This window comes from Lemur catta, chromosome 15, assembly GCF_020740605.2.
Source record: "Lemur catta isolate mLemCat1 chromosome 15, mLemCat1.pri, whole genome shotgun sequence".
In the NCBI taxonomy this organism is placed as follows: Eukaryota; Metazoa; Chordata; class Mammalia; order Primates; family Lemuridae; genus Lemur; species Lemur catta.
Window position 1 is genome coordinate 42,092,461 of NC_059142.1, and position 19,029 is coordinate 42,111,489.

Here is a 19,029-nt window from a genome sequence, read left to right on the forward strand (position 1 = left end):
TTTGATTTTCAATTCACGGGTTCTGAATCTATTCTAAAGGATGTATTCTGGAAACCTGAATTAACTGTTGTCCTTACCTCAAGGAGACAGAAAATTATAATCAAAATCATCACTATTACAGTCACAGATATTGCCAAGATGAGTTTGTTGTTATAGCCATATCCTGGAACTTTTTTAGTAAGGTAAAAAAAGAAGAATGTGGGATCAACATTATTACCGTTCATTAAACTGCTTTTTTCAAATGAACAAGATGGAGACAAGCCCCTGAGTCATCTGTAAAACAATATAAAGACCCCCTCTCTTCAACCTGCATCCAACAATCCAACTTACACAAATAAACTGAGGAAACTCTATTTTCTGAAAAATTTATTACATGCAGAAATTCAAGAAAAGATTGATAAGGTTAAAAAGAAAGAAAAAGCTACCATGCTTATGCAGTCCAGCCGTTTAGGTCCCAAATTTAAATGCCAAATCTTTCCTAAAATATTGGAAACCGCGCAACCACAGGAAAACAGCCTGGCAGAGACTGAGGGTACAGGAAAAAGGCGGCAGAGGATGAAGATAGTCCTCAAGGGGCCCAAGTGCATAAGGAAAAACTCTTAGAAGAGGAGAGAATCAGGAGGAAACAGAGTGCCTGGCCAGTTGCAAAGGAAATTGCCGAAGCCAGAAGGCTTGGGAGACCAGTCCCCAGTGAACTGGAACAGCTTCCCGGGGTGCAGAGCCCCAAGAAGTTTGTGGGAAGCTCCTTGCACACCAAGCCTTCGTTCACGCAGGAGCATAAGGCAGCTGTCTCTTCTTTACTGAAACAGGGCTCTGTGGGCGTGCCTGCTGCTCCCACCACTGCAAAACCCCCACCTAAGGTTAAAAACAGATCAAAAGGCTTGACCGACACCATTTTTGTTTCGAAGACCCAAATGCTAAAATGAAAAGTATGAAGGCTGCTAAGCCAATTGTACACTCCAGAATAAAATACCACTTTCGTAAAACTCATTCCCATGTGGCCCATGGGACACCCAAGGGCAAACTAAGTCAAGAGGTCAAAACGGAAAGTTTGCTCAAAAGACTGGTGTTTGCAAACAGGCCTCTGTTCTCTCCAGTCAGGAGCCTCATCAATTCCCCTTCACGTGAAGCTTTTTCATCTTCAGGAGACCCGAGTCATCAGGAGAATCCTTTTCCAGAGTTATTTTCCCTTTCAGAAGTTTCTACAGAACACATTGGTACATCCCCTGAAGGAATTACTTTTAAGCAAAGATTTCTGTAGGAAGCACTGCTGTGCCCGAAGAAGCTGTCCCTGAAAGCACAACCTATGAGAATCCTTCCACTGCAGGGTCCACTGGGCCTGCATTCAACATAATGCCAACGGTTAAAGAAGCCAGCGACACCCAGTGGGATTACCACAACACCGGCACTGACTTCACCCCCATGCCCCACGACTTTAATTATCCCGTGAGCTCATCCCCAGGTGATCAGTTTGAAATGCAGCTAAACCAGCAGCTACAATCCTGCATACTCAATAACGACATGCGAAGGCTCATTGTTCACGTCATCCGGACTTTGAAAATGGACTGTTCTGAGAGCCATGTGCACTTGGCCTGTGCCAAGCTCATCGCTAGAACAGGCCTCCTGATGAAGCTTCTCAGTGAGCAGCAAGAAGTGAAAGTATCCAAGTCAGAATGGATCTAGATTTCCCTTCTAGAATCTTCTAGATTTCCCTCTCAGAAGTAAGGCAATATGTAATTTAGTGCACTAATAACATCGCTTTCATCATTGAAGCCCAGCGGCTCGTTCGTGAAGCCTGACAAGCTGATGCCATGTTTATCCGAGGGTGCCTCTGGCTCAATAGTCAGCTCAGTGCTGGTGTGCTTCTTTCGGGCTTGTAATACCTTCATGAGCGATCCTTCTGTATTCCCTAGAGATGCTTCTTCACCTGTCAAAAAAGAAGAGACTGGTTTTGATCATGGAAGACTGATGGAACAGCTTTTTTTCAGGCCACAACCATATATCCAGTCAAAGAAATCATCAGTCACCAAACAGGTGAGTGCCATTCAGAGAGGAGAAAAACTAACCCAAACTTAAACCTACGAGGCGGCCACAGCAAAAGGAGAAAGAGGCATCTTTTGAAACAGTGGCTACCTACTGAGAACATTTCATAATGTGAAATACAGCAACTCTATGTAGGATTATTCCACTGGTCCGCAAGGGCCCAGCACTCAGCCCAAGCCCAGGGCGGAAGCCGAGCGCCCCCCACTGAGGCAGCCTCTCTGCGGATCTGCTTCCTCAGGCTCCCCTAGCCCGTGCTGTCCTGCTCACATGCAGGGGGCACGCCTGCGTTCTCGCTGCCATCACAGAGGAACAGGACGAAAGACAGTCCCCTGAGGGGAGCGAGAGCACAGGCCCCACGCCCACTGCTGAGAGGTCCTCCTCTGGACGCGGCCTTCTCCGCCTCCCCGCCAGTTCCCCTGCGAGGCCCCTGCGGCCATGTGTACTGGCACCCAGGGCAGAAGGCTCTCTCCACACAGAAACCAGTAGGTCCATCCCGGTTCTTTCCTTAAATTTGGGCAGGGATCTCGGGTGGACGTGAAGAGAGTTTTAATTTGCCAGATTGTATGCCTGTGTGGAATGTTCAATAAATTGAAGGAGTGACAGAAATTTCTGGATAAACAGTACTTGAGGGCCGGGCGCGGTGGCCCATGCCTGTAATCCTGGCACTCAGAGAGGGCGAGGTGGGCGGATTGTTTGAGCTCAGGAGTTCGAGAACAGCCTGAGCAAGAGCGAGACCCCGTCTCTACTAAAAAAATAGAAAGAAGTTAGCAGGACAACTAAAAATATATATAGAAAAAATTAGCCGGGCATGGTGGTGCGTGACTGTAGTCCCAGCTACTCGGGAGGCTGAGGCAGGAGGATCGCTTGAGCCCAGGAGTTTGAGGTTGCTGTGAGCTAGGCTGACGCCACGGCACTCTAGCCCAGGCAACGGAGTGAGACTCTGTCTCAAAAAAAAAAACACCAAAAAACCATTACTTGAGGTAATTACTTGAGGCAGAAGGGAAAAAGCAACTTTTGTCAGATGCCTACTTTGCTTTTATTTCATTTCTGTAATTTCCACCTTTACTTGGGGTACCATCCAAAGCTTCTAACTGCATGAAGGACAAGTGTACCATGGTGTAGCTGGGTTTCTTTTCCAGAATTAAAAGTTTTTGTGGTGGTGGTGAGGGTCCAAGGAGTAGGTAAGCACTATGAGAAAGAAGGAACATGGGCTTGTGGAGAACCCAGAGTTGGGGACAGAAGACCTGGCGATAGGCTACGGCACTTAACGCCTCTGATCTTGTTTGTCCTCATCTGTAAAACAAGATTAAAAATGTTTGTTCTGCCCACCTCTGGGGAAGAATGGAATAATATAATACAGTTGGAGAAGAACTGTTGTAGAAAGTGAGCAACACTGTGTTTCTATAAGTAGCAAAGTGTTCTTATTGATTATCTGCCCCGTGTCACTGGTAGAGACCCATATTCAGGTTGTCTGGACATGAAAGCAGTCGCATTTTGGAAGTCATGAAGTTAGCGCTAATAAACCCAATATGTAGAAAAACACTTGAAAGCACCTGAGTGTTTGCTCTGTGGCTAGAAAAGCTTAAGATTCAGAGCAAGTTCAGAGTTGGACAGTCTAAGAACGGAAGAGCCCTCCATTCCGTTAGAAGAGCCAGGTAGCATTTTCTGGCTGTGGAACCAGAAACTCTCAGGTTCCAAATAAAACAGAGTCACTTTTACTCTTCTATAAAATTATAAAAACAAACAAACCAAAACCAGATCTACACCTGTCCTATAAGGCAGAGGGCACTTGAGATCTAATGCATATAAAACCAGTTTATAAACTGCGATGTGCTGTGTGGACAAGTTGTCACCAGGAGGCAAAACACCAAGCAAAGGGCACAGTACACAGTTGTGGCCAATAATGTTATGCCCTTGCCCTTCCATTCCTTCCTCCTGGTCCTTTATGGACATGGAACAGTTATATTATTAAGTTACATAATAATAACTGAGAACTTGACTTTCAGCAAGGGAGTAGTTCAGAAATTTAGGGAGTTTAACTCTGAATGAATGAATAAAAATAAAGCAATGACATCATTAGCTTAAAAACTATCAATTAACAATTAAAAATTAAACAGCAAATAAAAATTTAAACATTTATCATCAGGCAATTTAGACTCACGACAATCTGTGGTGCTTGTCAGACATGAATTCTCACACTGTAGCTTCACTGTCTTGCAGACAGTCTCAATATTACTTTTAAATTGGCAGAGGCAGCAGGCCAGACGGCTAGGTAAGATCCTATAAATGGAAACAGAGAATTAAATTAACGTAAAGTAGGTACCAATCTTCTGTTGGTAAAAGAGGCAGGCCAAGGCTACCACAGGCGTAGGCAAAAAGGAGTTCTTGAGGCATATGGCCTGGTCAGTTGTTGGGTAGGAACCAGATGGCCGATAGGAAGGACAGAGGTGGGTGAGCATGGCAGTGGGTATGGTATGCCCAGAATAAAGGTGATAGAGATTAGAGTTGCCAGGAATGGTAGCTTACACCTGCAATTCTAGCCCCATGGGAGGCTGAGGAAGGAGGACTGTTTGAGGCCAGGAGTTCAAGACCAGCCTGGGCAACATAGCAAGAACTTGTCTCTTAAAAAAATAAAAATTAAGATAAAATAAAAGGGATTAAAATTGGGTGATTTGATTTGTAGTTTAATTCAGAAGTTATCTTCTCCCAACTCAAAAGTCTCAATTTGGATTGAGAGTACACAGCAAGAAGACCGACTTCTAAGAAGAGTCCAAATAAGCCCCCAACTTCTGAAGTCCCTTTCTCAATTACTGTTGAGAGTGGTAAATATTAGAAATTACTCTGGGCATAAATAACAGCTTAGTTTAATCCATATCGTGGGGTTAAACAATAATGGAGATTGCATTGGCCAAACCTGGACAATTTGGGCATTCAAAAGAATAATGATGATAACAAGGTACCACATAATTACTATAAAGAAGAATCCATGAATTCACATGGATGCTGTAAAAGAAAAGGGAGGAGTCCTTGTTTAATAGAATAATGCCAACTAATAAATGTAGAAGAATGACAGAATTAGAAAAGTGTCATTTTGCAACCACCAACATAATAATTGATTTAGATGAGGATCACCACGGATGCACAGTTGGGTAAAAAGATGTTTGAGAACAGGATCTTCACTGATACCAAAGTATCACCACAGAGATTATTAATTACCAAGGGAAAAGATACTTTTACAATGGAGACATCTGGAAGATAACACCTTAATCAAGTGATTAAACTTAGCATCATGGGTCCCCTGAAGTCATGAGGTAGGAAGGATACATCGCCTATGTAGTATTCGTCCCAAAAATGTTTAACCTGAATCTAATCATGAGGAAACAGACAAATCCAGATCATGGGAGAATTTATAAGACAACTTTCTTAGACTATTCAAAAGTGCCAATGTCACAAAAGACCAAAAAAGGTAGAGAAATGTTTTAGACAAAAGGAAACAAAGACATGCCATGCAATGCCTCATCTTTGATTGGATCCTGGATCAAAACAAAACAGACTTAAAGAATAGTATTGGCTTCAGGCCAAGATGGAGTAATAGGGACATTGAGCCTTGTGCCTGAAACAACTAAAAATACCAGATAAAATATATTAAACGACAGGTTTCAAGACACTGGACATCAGGCAATGAAGAACAGTGATCTCTGTGAGATGGGAACTAAATGAAGTGCGACCTGTGACTGCCCTAGCTTACCGCTTTGAGAGAGTTTCCGGGCCGTGGTGCAGGGAGAGGAAACTCAGGCATAGACCGGTGGACTCTCTGATTAAGGAAATGGAGCTGAGAGTCTGGGAAAACCAAAGTGGCAAGAATTCCCACCTTGCAAAGTACTAGAGAGAAAAGAGGCACACAGACAGGGAATTCCGGGATAGGCAGAGGGATCGCCTTAGCATTCAGCAAAGTACTGATTGGTGCGTGTGTGTGAAGAAACTCCTTGAGCCTAGGAAAAGAACCACCCAAAAGGATTAGACAGAAGAATAATCAGATATTGCACAGGATTAGGAATAGTGCCCGTTACCACAAGCTAGACTGGAAAACCTCGTGATTCATGGGGCAATGGGTACTCTCAACAAACTCAAATTCACAATGTCTAGGATCAAATAGAAAATCACCAAGCATGCAAAGAAGCAAGAAAATACGACCCATATTGAAGGGAAAAAGCAATCAATCAAAACCAACTCAGAACCTACACAGATGTTAAAATGACCAGACAAGGACATTAAAACAGTTATTTCAAAAACTTAAAGACTAAAAATGTTAAGTAGAGGCATAGAGGATATAAAACAGACTGAGACTGAACTAGGTATTAAAAACTACAATGTCTAGATGAAAAATACACAGGACACAATGAATGGCAGATTAGACACTGCAGAAGAAAAGATCAGTGAATATGAAGGCATTGCAATAGAAACTACCCACATGCAACATAAGAAGCAGCAAAACAAAGCAACACAAACAAACACAGCATCAGTGAGTTGTGCAACAACTTATATTCTGGGCCATAAAACAAATTTCAATATATTCAAAAGGATTCACGTCATTCAATATAGGCTCTCTCTTCTCTGACCATAATGGAATTAAATTAGAAATCAACAGAAAGATCTGAAAAATTCCCAAATATTTGGAAACTAAACAATACATTTCTTTTTTCCCTTTTTATTTTCTTCAGACAAGGTCTAGCTCTATTGCCCGGGCTATAGTGCAGTGGCGTCATCATGGCTCTCTTTAACCTCAAAGTCCTGGGCTGAAGCATTCCTCCAGCCTCAGCCTCCCAAGTAGCTAGGACTACAGGCACGTGCCACCACACCCAGCTATTTTTTCTAATTTTTGTAGGCATGGGGTCTCGCTGTGTTGCTCAGGCTGGTCTTGAATTCCTGGCCTCAAGCGATTCTCTCTCCCCGGCCTCCCAAAGTGCTAGGATTACAGGCATGAGCCACCATGCCTGGCCTAAACAACACATTTCTAAGTAACCCCACGGATCAAAGAAATCAAAACAGAAATTAAAAACCATTTTGAACTGACTGAAACTGAAAACACAATAGGTGAACATGTAGGATGATGCTAAAGCAGTACTCAGTTTCTTCAGCTTCTACCTCAACAAATCAGAAAAGGAAGAGCAAATTAATCCCAGAGTATGGAGAAGAAAGGAAATAAAGAACAAAGCAGAAATAAGTGAAATAAAATGAAAAACAAAAAAATGAAATCAGGCTGGGTGCAGTGGCTCATGCCTGTAATCCCAGCGCTTTGGGAAGCTGAGGCGGTGAGAGGATCACCTGAGCCCAGGAGTTTGAGACGAGCTTGCACAACATAGTGAGACCCCATCTCTCCAAAAAAGTTAAAAATTAGCCAGGTGTGGTGGCACATGCCTGTAGTTCCAGCTTTGGGAGGCTGAAGCAGGAATTACTCGAGCCCAGTAATTTGAGGTTGCTGTGAGCTGTAATGATGCCACTGCACTCTAGCGTGAGCAACAGAGTGAGACCCTGTCTCACAAAAAAAAAAAAAAAAAAATTAAAGAAATCAGTGGAACAAAAAGATGGTTCTTAGAGAGGATCAATAAAATTGGTAAACCTCTAGATGACCAAGAAGAGAGAAGACGCAAATTATTAATATCAGGAATGAAAGGGATAACATCACTATAGACTTTATAGATATCAAAATGATAAGGAATTATTATAAAATTCTTTATACCAATAAATTCAACTCAAGAGGAAATGGACAAATTCCTTTAAAGACATAAATTACTAAAGTTTACTAAAGAATCAATATGTAACTTAAGTATCACCGTTAAGTTAATTGAATGGGTAGTTTAAAACTTTCCCACAAAGAAAGTTCAAATCCTATATGGCTTCACTGGTAATTCCATTAAACATTTAAGGAAAAAGTAATATCAATTCTACACAAACTCTTCCAGAAAATTGAAGAGAAGGGAATACTTCCCATTCATTTATAAGGCCAGGTTTTACCTCATCAAAATTAGACAAGAAAAAACTACAGAGCAATATCCCTCATGAACGTAGAGGCAAAAGTTCCAGACAAAATTTTAGCAAATCAAATCCAATATATACAAAGACAATATATTGTGATGAAGTGGTGTTTATCCCTGGAATATGCAATGTTGGTTTAATATTTGAAAGAAAGAAAGAAAAGTATGTATGTTAACAATTGAATCCACATGAAGGTCTCATGGGTGTACATTGTTCTATTCTTTCATCTTTCTGGTAGGTTTAATTTGGTCGAAATATAAATTTGGGCAAAAAAGATAACCAAGATAATTGATTAGCCTATCGTTGTGGTTTACTGGGGCAGTTTCAAGAAGATACAAAGTAACTGGAGTAAATTCTCAAGGTTAACCTTAAGCAGTATAGCATGGTGATTAAGAATGCAGACTCCATATTAGGCTCAAATACCAGCTCTGCTAATAATGTGAACTTGGACAAATTGCTTAATCTCTGTTCCTTAGCCTCCTCATTATGACAGCACCTACCTCTAATAAGCTTTGAGAATCAAATGAATCAATACCTGAAAAGTGCCTGGTGCACAGTGAATGCTCAATAAATGTTAACTGCTCTAGTTGCTCACTTGCAGAGACTGCCAGAAAAGTAATGATGCTCTCCTACCTTGGGTTGTTTGGGGTATTCTCTGCGCCCTCCAAAAGGATGATTTTATTAGGACCACATTAGGACCATGGAAACAAGTGTGTTTCATGCATACATATAAGGCTGTAAGTTGGGAGTATGATATATAGAGTTTTAGATTAAAACTGCATCCAGTAAGTTGGCCTGACACATCTTTCAAATGTATAAAGGATTAATTACAGGTGACTAATATGATTCCTTTGGGTCCAGTGGAAGCCTCTGATCTTCATATAAAAAGAAAGGACCCAGAACAGTAACCTAGCATTTTATATATATACCCTTCTTAAACTTGACACAAAGTTTTTGTTATTGCTTTCCTGGCTCCAAATTTTTATTCTGAAAATTTTCAAATCTACAAAAAACTTGAAAAAATAGTATAATGAACATCTGCATACCTTTCACCTGGATTCAACAGTTGTTAACACTTTGCCACATTTGCTTTCCATGTGTGTATGTCTATACATTGTCTGGGCAAACCATCGGAGAGAAAGTTGCAGACATAATGACCCTTCACCACTAAATACTTCAGCATGCAGCCCCTAAGAACCAAGGCATTTTCCTATATAACCGTGATGCTATTACCACCCAAAATGAAATTTAACGTTAATATCATTTTTTACTATATATAGTCCATACACAAATTTTCCCAATTGTCCTGATCATGTCATGGCATTTAAAGAAAATCCAGAATCCAATCAAACATTAAATATTGCATTTAATTTTCATAATTCTTTAGTCTCCTTCAGTTTAGAATGCTTCCCCATCTTTTTAAAATCTTTTATGGCACTGATATTTTTGAAGCAGTCAAGCCAATTGTTTTATGCAATGTTCCTCAATCAACCTGAATATAATGACAAGGGAATATTTTTAGCAAGGACACTTCGTAAGAAGTATTGTAGTTTTTATTACTCATTAAAATGTATGAGCTAGAAATTATACAAGTAATGATAAACGTAAAGAATTGTTTTACTATATACTGACAGATCTTTGAGACTGCAAATGACCTGAGCTATAGAGTATCCTTATTTGAGAATAATAATTTTTCAATATGCATTAAAGATCATTACACAGCTGGGCGTGGTGGCTCATGCCTGTAATCCCAGCACTTTGGGAGGCCGAGGTGGGAGGGTCACTTGAGGCCAGGAGTTCAAGACCAGCCTAGCCAACATAGCGAGACCTGTCTCTCCAAAAATAAATTAACTGGGCATGGTGGTGCGTGCTTGTAGCCCCAGCTACTCAGGAGGCTGAAGCGGGAGAATTGCTTGAGCCCAGGAGTTGGAGGTTATAGTGAGCTATGATCATGCCATTGCACTCCAACCTAGGCAACAGAGTGAGACCCTATCTCTTAAAAAAAAAAAAAAAAAACAACCATTACTCACAACAGTTAAGACTCACATGAGCTGGCCTACTTACTTTGTATATAAGTGTGTAAACTCCTGAGGACTTCCGATAATGAACTTCCACATGGCAGTTGCTTTAATCTCTTTATGGCCTTGGTGGCAAAGGGCTACAGAGAATGAGAACACTTTTCCTATCCACTACTGGTCAAGAAGAAAGCAGAGAGAACCCCACTACCTCGGACAACTGAGAAAGCTGATTGATGATGAGGACTTTGACAACCCAGAGAGGAAGGCATCTAGCTAATGTGGAAGACGCTGCAAGACCTTGAGAAAGATGAGGCTAGAGCAGTAAGATGGGCCTGACATGGTGAGGATAAGAGAGTGATCTGGCAAAAACGATTGGAGCAGAGTGCTAAATGCGGGCCTTTTTCCATACTAAGCTTGTGTAGTCTTCTCACCTAGCCTTGGAATAACAGCAGGTTTCTATTTAGCTTGCCTCCATATTGGGGGGGGTGGCGGCACAATTTAAGCTGCAGTAAGTTGTATACCAAACTACCACACAGGACCCTAAAGAAATAGTTTTTAAAACTGCAAAAAATTGAAATACATCACACCATACATGAAAATTAACTCAAAATGAATCATAGACCTAAAGATATTAATAACTATACAATTTCTGGAAGGAAACATAGGAGAAAAATCCTTGTTACTTTGGATTAGACAATGGGTTCTTTGACAAAAATGTCTTAGCTAAGACACAGAAAAGCACAAAGCACACAAGAAAAAAATTGCTAAATGAGAGTTAATCAAAACTAAAAACTTCTCTTCTTCAGAAAACACTTTTAATAGAATGAAAAGACAAACCACAACCGAGAGAAGATATCTACTAAACACATATCTCAAATGACTTATATCTAGAGTATAGAAAGCACTCTTAAAACTAAAAAAGAATAAATATCTAATTAAAATACGGGGTCAGATTTGAACAGACAATTCAGTAAAGAAGATATTTGCACACGAATAGACATTCCACATCATCAGCTATTAAAGAAATGCAAATTAAAACCACAATGAGATTCCACTACACACCTACTATTAGAAAGGCTATAATTTTTTTAAAAAAACTGAAATATAAGGATCTGCTGATGCTGTGAAGCAACTGCAACTTTCACACTGCCCATGGGAATGCAAAATGGTACAGCCACTTTAGGAAACAGTTTAGCAGTTTCTTAACAAGTTAAATATGCACTTAGCATGTGATGCAGCAATCCCACCCCTAGGTATTTGCCTGAAAGAAATGAAAGTATATGTTTCATGCATATGAGAGTTTTTAGCAGCTTTATTCATAATTGCCAAAAAACTGGAAACAACCCAGATGTCCATAAACTGATGAATGGGTAAACTGATATATCTATACACCTGGAATACTACTCAGCAATAAAATGGAATGAACAGTTGTCCCTCAGTATCAATGGGGGATTGGTTCCAGGACTCTCTGGAGATACCAAAATCTGTGGATGCTCAAATGCCTGTATAAAATGATATGCTAGTTGCATATAATCTCCAGTATACTTTAAATCATCTCTAGATTACTTAGAATACCTAATACAGTATAAATGCTATATAAATAGTTGTTATACTGTATTTTTAAAATTTATATTATTTTTATTGTTATTTTATATTTTTATTTTTTCCAAATATTCCCCATCTGTGGTTGGTTGAATCTGTGGATGAGGAGAGGACCAACTGTACTTATGGATACAACAACACGGATAGTAGCATAATCTCAAAAACCTTATGCTAAGTGAAAGAAGCCAAAGAGAAAAGGCTACACACTATTTGATTTCATTTATAAGACAGTCTGGAAAAGGCCAAACTATAGGAACAGAAATTAGATTGGTGGTTGCTAGGGGCTGGTGGTGGGAGGAGGGGATTGATTGCAGAGGAACATGAGAAGCCTTTTCAGGGCGACAGGAATGTTCTATGTTGGGAATGTGATGGTGGTTACATAACTATGCATTTGTCACAACTCTTTGAACTGTACACTTAAAAAGGGTGAATTTTACCCTTAGCTAAAGCAAGAGCGAGACCTCGTCTCTACTAAAAAAATAGAAAGAAATTAGCTGGACAACTAAAAATATATATATATAAAAAAATTAGCCGGGCATGGTGGCACATGCCTGTAGTCCCTGCTACTCGGGAGGCTGAGGCAGGAGGATTGCTTGGGCCCAGGAGTTTGAGGTTGCTGTGAGCTAGGCTGATGCCTGGCACTCTAGCCCAGGCAACAGAGACTCTGTCTCAAAAAAAAAAAAAAAAAAAAAAAAGGGGAATTTTATTACATGAAAAGTATACTTCAATAAACCTGACTTAAGAAAATAGAAACCTAAAAAAACAACTAAGTGAAAATTAATTTAAGAAAAAAAGTAACTTACAGTTTTTCCAACTCAAGAGTTTCCATGAGGATGTTCTCAATTGTTGTAAGTGAGACTTGTGTTGTTCCCACGTCTCTGAAGGAGAAAGCCCAAACAGTCATGATATGAACCCCAATACAAAAATTCTATACTTAAAAAGATATTTCAAAGACTTATGATCACTTCAATTTTGGCTTCTCTATAAAACAAGCCAGCTCAAGAGTTTATTTGCCATTGAAGATAATTCTAGACAGCTCTTATTGAAGAAATGTGATTATTATGTTCATTTGCATCGTCAAATGATGCAATGCCAATTAATGGCATTGAATAATAGAACTTACATACTTTTAAACCATTATCTTCCCATTTTAGTATTGCATTCACCTCTCTTGATCATTTACTCTATTTTTTCTTTTTAAAATAGTGAACACCTATTCCTCCTTGCTTTCTGGGATAAATGATGTTCCTACATGCATCTGTGCATTCTATATCTGTATGTGTTCTTCAGCACTGCTCTCTTCCCCTGCTGGCTGTCTTGCCCATCATACATCCTTTCTTAATCTCTCGTCATTGCCAATAACTTTTTTTCAATAACCTAGTTAAAATTTAAATTATGACTTTTTAGCCTAAAGTCAAAATATTTGATCTTTGATGCAAATAAAATACAAGAGCAGAAATCATCCCATGACTCATGAGATTACTGTAATACTTACAGATATTTTAATGCTGGCAATTTATAAAGATATGAATCTTCAACAGTGGCCAGAGGATTTTGATTGAGAATTCTGAAAAAATGCAATGGAATTAAAATTACCTGCATTTTCCGTGCGCACGAGACTACATGAAAAGTTGATATTCATTTTTTAGTATGAAACTTGTAGGTAAAAAAAAATCATTTTCTGTCTTTACCTATAAATCACCCTTAGACTCTGTAAAACACTCTTCCTTTGGGAACTACCCACATTTCTAAAAGATAAAATGGAGACGAGAAAGAGAAAAAATAGGAAAAAAAAAGTGGATAGCAAGGAACAAATATGCCAATTATCCTCCATAATTCGAGGTGCTTGCCTTTCATCTCTAGAAATTAAAAAAATCATGGTTTAATACACACAGTTAAGAAAAATGTGGACCAAATCCTTGGCTTTAGAGCTAAAGAAAAAGAGATAAATCTAAGAGAAGGGAACTCTCATCACATACTCACACTGGTATTCTTGTATCACATCACAGCCTTGGTTACTTTGCACGTAATCACCTGTTCACTTGTCAGTCTCCTGGACTGTCAGCTCCTTGACAGCAGGGACCACACCTTATTGTCATTGTCATACCCGTGCCTGGCACAGTGCCTGAAATTTACTAGGTATTTAATAAATGTTCATTGACAAATAATATTGTGTTTAAATATCAGTAACATGAATAAATTCATTTTTTGATGTAAATTTTATTCCAAACTGCTGGAACAGATTTCCTTTTCAATTCTTTAAAGCAAACAAAGAAACAAATAAACAAAAATAAAACAAAAGAAATGGGAAGGAAGAGAAGGAAATCTGTCTTTAGGTTAACTCTACTCGGCCTGGCGTGGTGGCTCACGCCTGTAATCCTAGCTCTCTGGGAGGCTGAGGTGAGTGGATCGTTTGAGCTCAGGAGTTCGAGACCAGCCTGAGCAAGAGCGAGACCCTGTCTCTACTAAAAAAATAGAAAGAAATTAGCTGGACAACTAAAAATATATATGTAAAAAATTAGCCGGGCATGGTGGCGCATGCCTATAGTCCCAGCTACTCGGGAGGCTGAGGCGGGAGGATTGCTTGAGCCCAGGAGTTTGAGGTTGCTGTGAGGTAGGCAGAAGCCAAGGTACTCTAGCCCGGGCAACAGAGTGAGACTCTGTCTCAAAAAAAAAAAAAAAAAAAGAATAATAGGTTAACTCTACTCAAGAATCATCAGTATACTGCAGAACAATATAAAAATAACAATTATTACAACTGATATTTATTGCGCTGCAAGGCACTGGTGATTACCATTTCACATTTAATCCTCACAGTAAGCTCACATGGTAGATTTATTATCTCACTTTATAAATGAGGATACTGAGGCACAGAGAGGTTATATAACTTGTCCTAGATCACCAAGCTAGTTAGAAGCAAAGATGGAATTTAAACTCAGTACTGACTCCAAAGCCTGTGTTTATCTTCTATGAAGAAAAGAGGTTTAAAATAGTTGTTATTTTAACCTTAATTCTGAGAGAACTAAATATAAAATCCCTTTTCAAACTTCACCCACTCATGGGGAGAAGCTCTTGAGAATTACAGTTCTCTTTTTATTCATTTTCCCTAATCATTTCCTGTGATTAAGTATTTGATTAGCCCATGATCATTGAGGCTTTAGAAATTTAAAACCATGTTGTAGGTGACATCAGTGAAAATGGTGGAGTAAAGACATCTGAAAATTCATCTCTTCATAAAAGCAACAACAAAAGATATGGCAAAAGTGTCCAGAATCAACTTTTTCAGAACTCCGGAAATTTGCCTAAAAGCTTACAGCAGCCCAAGGAGCATTTATTCAGGGAAAATGGCTGACTTTCTGTAAGAACAGTGAGATTGGTGTTGTTTTAGCTTGCCCTAGACCATTCCTCACTCCCCAGCTCAGTAGTAGCCTTGAAAAATGGCTCACATCCGAAGTACCCGAGGGAACAGAATGGAGCTGGATGGAGCTCCTTCAAAGCCTCATCCCCAATGAACTGTCATTATTTGACCTATCTGGTGGTTCCATGGAAGACCTTACTTGAAACGTTTGTCTTTATTTGACCCAACTATGAGCTGTCAGGTGCTAAAAGCCTCTCCCCAGAGGGTGTCTGTGGAAAACAATTCCAGGAAAAGTGTTTAACATCACAGGTGCATGAGGCAATGGATAAAAGTTGGGGCAAAAAAAGAAAAAAAGCCTAATTCAAAACCTTAATAGAAAACGCTGAGGAATAAGATGTCCATAGGGGCTTTGAAACACTCCAACGTATCCTTGGGAAAGTGGAAGACCATGAAACATATTCCTGGGAATCTGGAAGGTCATGCACAGGTTTAGGGCTGTGGGCATGGTCAGGAAAGACCTGAGAAGTCCCTAAACTCTCATCTCTGGCTGATCCTGAGGTTCTGCACAAGCAGTAAGGGAAAGCTAAGGTGGAGCTGGAAACTACCTTGCTGAGTGCTGAAGCTATGCCCTAACATGCACATGATGAACACAAAATCTATAAAGACGTATATGTGACAATAACAGTATAAAGGGAGATGTGAGAGTGGAACTTTAGAGAAGCAAAATTTTTGTATCCTATTGAAATTAAGTTGGAATTAATCTGAACTAGAGTGTTATAAAGTACGATTAAATGACTAGAATGTAATCCCAGGGCAACCAGTAAGAAAAACGACTCAAAAAAATATAGTCAAAGAAATAAGGGAATTGAAATGGTATACTAGAAAATATCTATTTAACACAAAGAAGGCAATAATGGAGGAAGTGAGGAATGAAAAAGACATAAGACATAGAAAAAACAAGTAGCAAAGTGGCAGATGTAGATCCTACTTCATCACTAATTACATTAACTATAAATTTATTAGATTCTCCAATTAGAAGGCAGAAATTGGCAGAATGGATTTTAAAAAACATGATCCAACTATATGCTGTATCAGAAACTCACGTTAGATTGAGAGACACAAATAGGTTGAAACTAAAAGAATGGAAAAGATATATAATGCAAACAATAGCCAAAAGAAAAGCTGGAATGACTATCCTAATAACAGACAAAATAGACTTAACACAAAAATTGTTGCTAGAAACAAAGACGGACTTTTATAAGGACAAAAGACTCAATCCATTAAGAAGATAAAGTGATTATACATATATATGCATCTAAAAACAGAACCCTAAAATACATAAAACAAAAACTGACATAATTAAAAAAATAGATAATTCAGCAATAGTGGCTGGAGACTTCAATACCCAACTTTCAATAAAGGATAGAACTAGACAGAAGATTAGCAAGGAAATGGAAGACTTGAACAACTATAAATGACTAGACATAACAGACACCTATAGAACACTTTCCAACATTAGGAACATTAAAATAGCAAAAGACACATTCTTCTCAAGTACACACAGAACATCCTCCTGGATAGACCATGTTAGATCATAAGACAAGTCCCACTAAATTTGAAAAGACTAAAATCGTACAAAATAGGTTCTCCAAGCATAGTGAAATGAAATTAGATATCAATAACAGAAATAAATTTGGGAAATTCACAAACATGTAGAAAGTAACATATTCCTAAATAACCAATGGGCCAAAGAAGAAATCATAAGAGAAAGTAGAAAATACTTTGACATGAATCAAAAGGAAAATACATACGTCAATACAATGGGATGCAGCTAGAACAATGCTCAGAAGGAAATTTATAGATATAAATGCTGATGTTAAAAGTCTCAAGCCAATCACCTAAATATCCACCTGAACAAACTGGAAAAAAAAAAAAAACTCAGTAAACTAAATGCAAAGCAAGAGAAACAAAGGAAATAATAAAGATTAGAGCAGAAATAAATGAAATAGAGAACAGAAAAACAATAGAGAAAATCAACAGAATCAAAATTGGTTCTTTGAAAATATCAACAAAACTGATAAACCTTTAGCTACACTGACCAAGAAAAAAAGAGAGAAGATTCAAATTATTTAAATCAGAAATGAAAGAGGAGACATTACTACTGACCTCACAGACACAAAAAGGGTCATAAGGGAAAACCATGACCAATTGTTTGCCAATAAATTCGGTACCCTGGATGAAATAGAAAGATATAGACTACTGAAACTGACTTGAGATAAAAACAGACAACCGACATTAGGATCCTGCATTTGTGCCTAGTGAAATCAAAACAGGGGGACACTCCATGTTGTCCTATTTCTTCCTCCTGCTGTAGAGCTTTCTTGTTTTCACTATGTCTGTGCTGGGGCAATGGAGGGAACGAGAGGGAACTGACACAACAACTCAAGTCTGGGGATGCTACAAGCAACTCTTTTCCACAAACCAAATGATATGAATGCGTTTGGATTCCCAGTGGATACTGTCTTAAACCATTTGCATTTCTGGTTCAATTCCCTCATTTTACACATAAACTAAGGTGCACTGACACCTAATCTACTGCCTTTTTGATATCTTTATGGGAGTAAAATGTGGCACGCTTTTTATTTGCTTCAAAGTTTAAGAAATATCACTCTAAATAATTTTTTAAAATATACCTTATTAGAAGAGGAAAACCTAACTCTTTCTGTATAAACCTTTTGCTGTACAACAATGAGACAGAATAAAGGCAGCTCACAAAATAAGGGAACATTTCTTACCTGTTATTTTTTTTTTCTCCAAATTCTTCTATACGGTCCACACAGATGGGCTACATTTCCACTCTATTAACTGAGGAGACACAGCAGACTTGAGGGCTGAGGCATGCCATCACGGCCCTGAATGTACTGAAATCCTAACAGCTTTAGCAGAACAAATGTCCAAAGCAGGCAGTGAAAATAAATTTTAAATAGGACAAACTCCAAAACTACCTATGCTAGAATCCCAAGGCAGGCAGGGAGAACCGGTTCCTTGGCAGAAGGTAGACAAAGAACGAGGCAGAGTGACCTAGACCCTGTTGCGGTATGTCTGAAGGACTCGGGGATGGAGTCACCCTTTCCTTCCTTCATCCACACGGCTCCATGAGCCGTGAGAACACGTCTCCCACGCGAAGCTCCTCAATACGGGACCTCTGACGGCATCACCTGAGCCCTTTCTCGGGGGAAAGTCTAAAGAATCTGAAATGGGGACCTGTACTTTAATCCAACTTCTGAGCATAGCCTTGGAGAGGACTCCTTGGCAGTGAAGAACAACGGAAGCAGCGAGGGCCCTGGAACCAGGCAGACCTGGGTTTGAATTCGGGCTCTGTCACTTTCTGGTGAAGTGACTTGAACAAGGACTATCTCTGAGCCTTACTGAGTAGCGTTCGCCTCACAAGGCAGGTTGGGGATGAAGTGAAAGCCCGTGAAGGCACCTAGTGCGGCGCTGGCCACAGGGCCGGTCTCCGCGGTGGGGATGTCGTACCTGCGCGGGACAGGGCGCAGCAACCCTGGGCATGCCCAGTGGCGGCGCGGCCGGGAGCTCCGCAAGCGTGCAATTCTCAGAGGGAAATGCAGCTCTCTGCTCTAAAGGTCCTGTTCAAGTTAAAAACTAACTGTAAGATAAAACGCACAAAAAGGCAAATGGTCGTCATTCAGCTCCTATGACAAGGGAACGAGGAACTGTATTGAAAATTACTTGCAAAGCTTGTAAGTGGTTCCACCACTTACTAAAAGGTGTGAACCTAGGCAAGTTATCCGATGTCACTGAGTTTCAACTTCCTCATCTGCAAAATGGGGATAACAATATGTACATCACAAGAGTTGTTGGGAACATGAAAATGAGAGATCACAGGAGGCAACATGTATCCATGTTTAGCATGTGCCAAGCCCTGTTCTAAGAACTTCAGGCATGTTATCT

At 39.6% G+C, this 19,029-nt stretch overlaps 1 protein-coding gene across 5 annotated transcripts in view; it reads right to left on the minus strand.

The window, feature by feature from the left end:
* Positions 1-351: 351 nt before the first annotated feature.
* Positions 352-19,029, minus strand: part of LOC123620556 (leucine-rich repeat-containing protein 37A3-like) — a 30,129-nt gene continuing 11,451 nt past the window's right edge. For 2 of the 5 annotated variants that reach the window (XR_006728902.1, XM_045525893.1), the window contains 4 exons: positions 13,195-13,266; positions 12,503-12,577; positions 4,205-4,323; positions 352-1,927 (listed from right to left, as the gene is read on the minus strand). Coding sequence is in view for 3 of the 5 variants with exons in the window: in XM_045525893.1 (XP_045381849.1) it covers positions 1,716-1,927; positions 4,205-4,323; positions 12,503-12,577; positions 13,195-13,266 (478 nt within the window). In the remaining 2 variants the exon portion in view is untranslated. Of the gene's footprint in view, positions 1,928-3,113; positions 3,232-4,204; positions 4,324-12,502; positions 12,578-13,194; positions 14,124-17,852; positions 17,923-19,029 lie in introns of those variants that run through there. The other 3 variants (XR_006728903.1, XM_045525892.1, XM_045525894.1) reach the window with 3 other exon arrangements.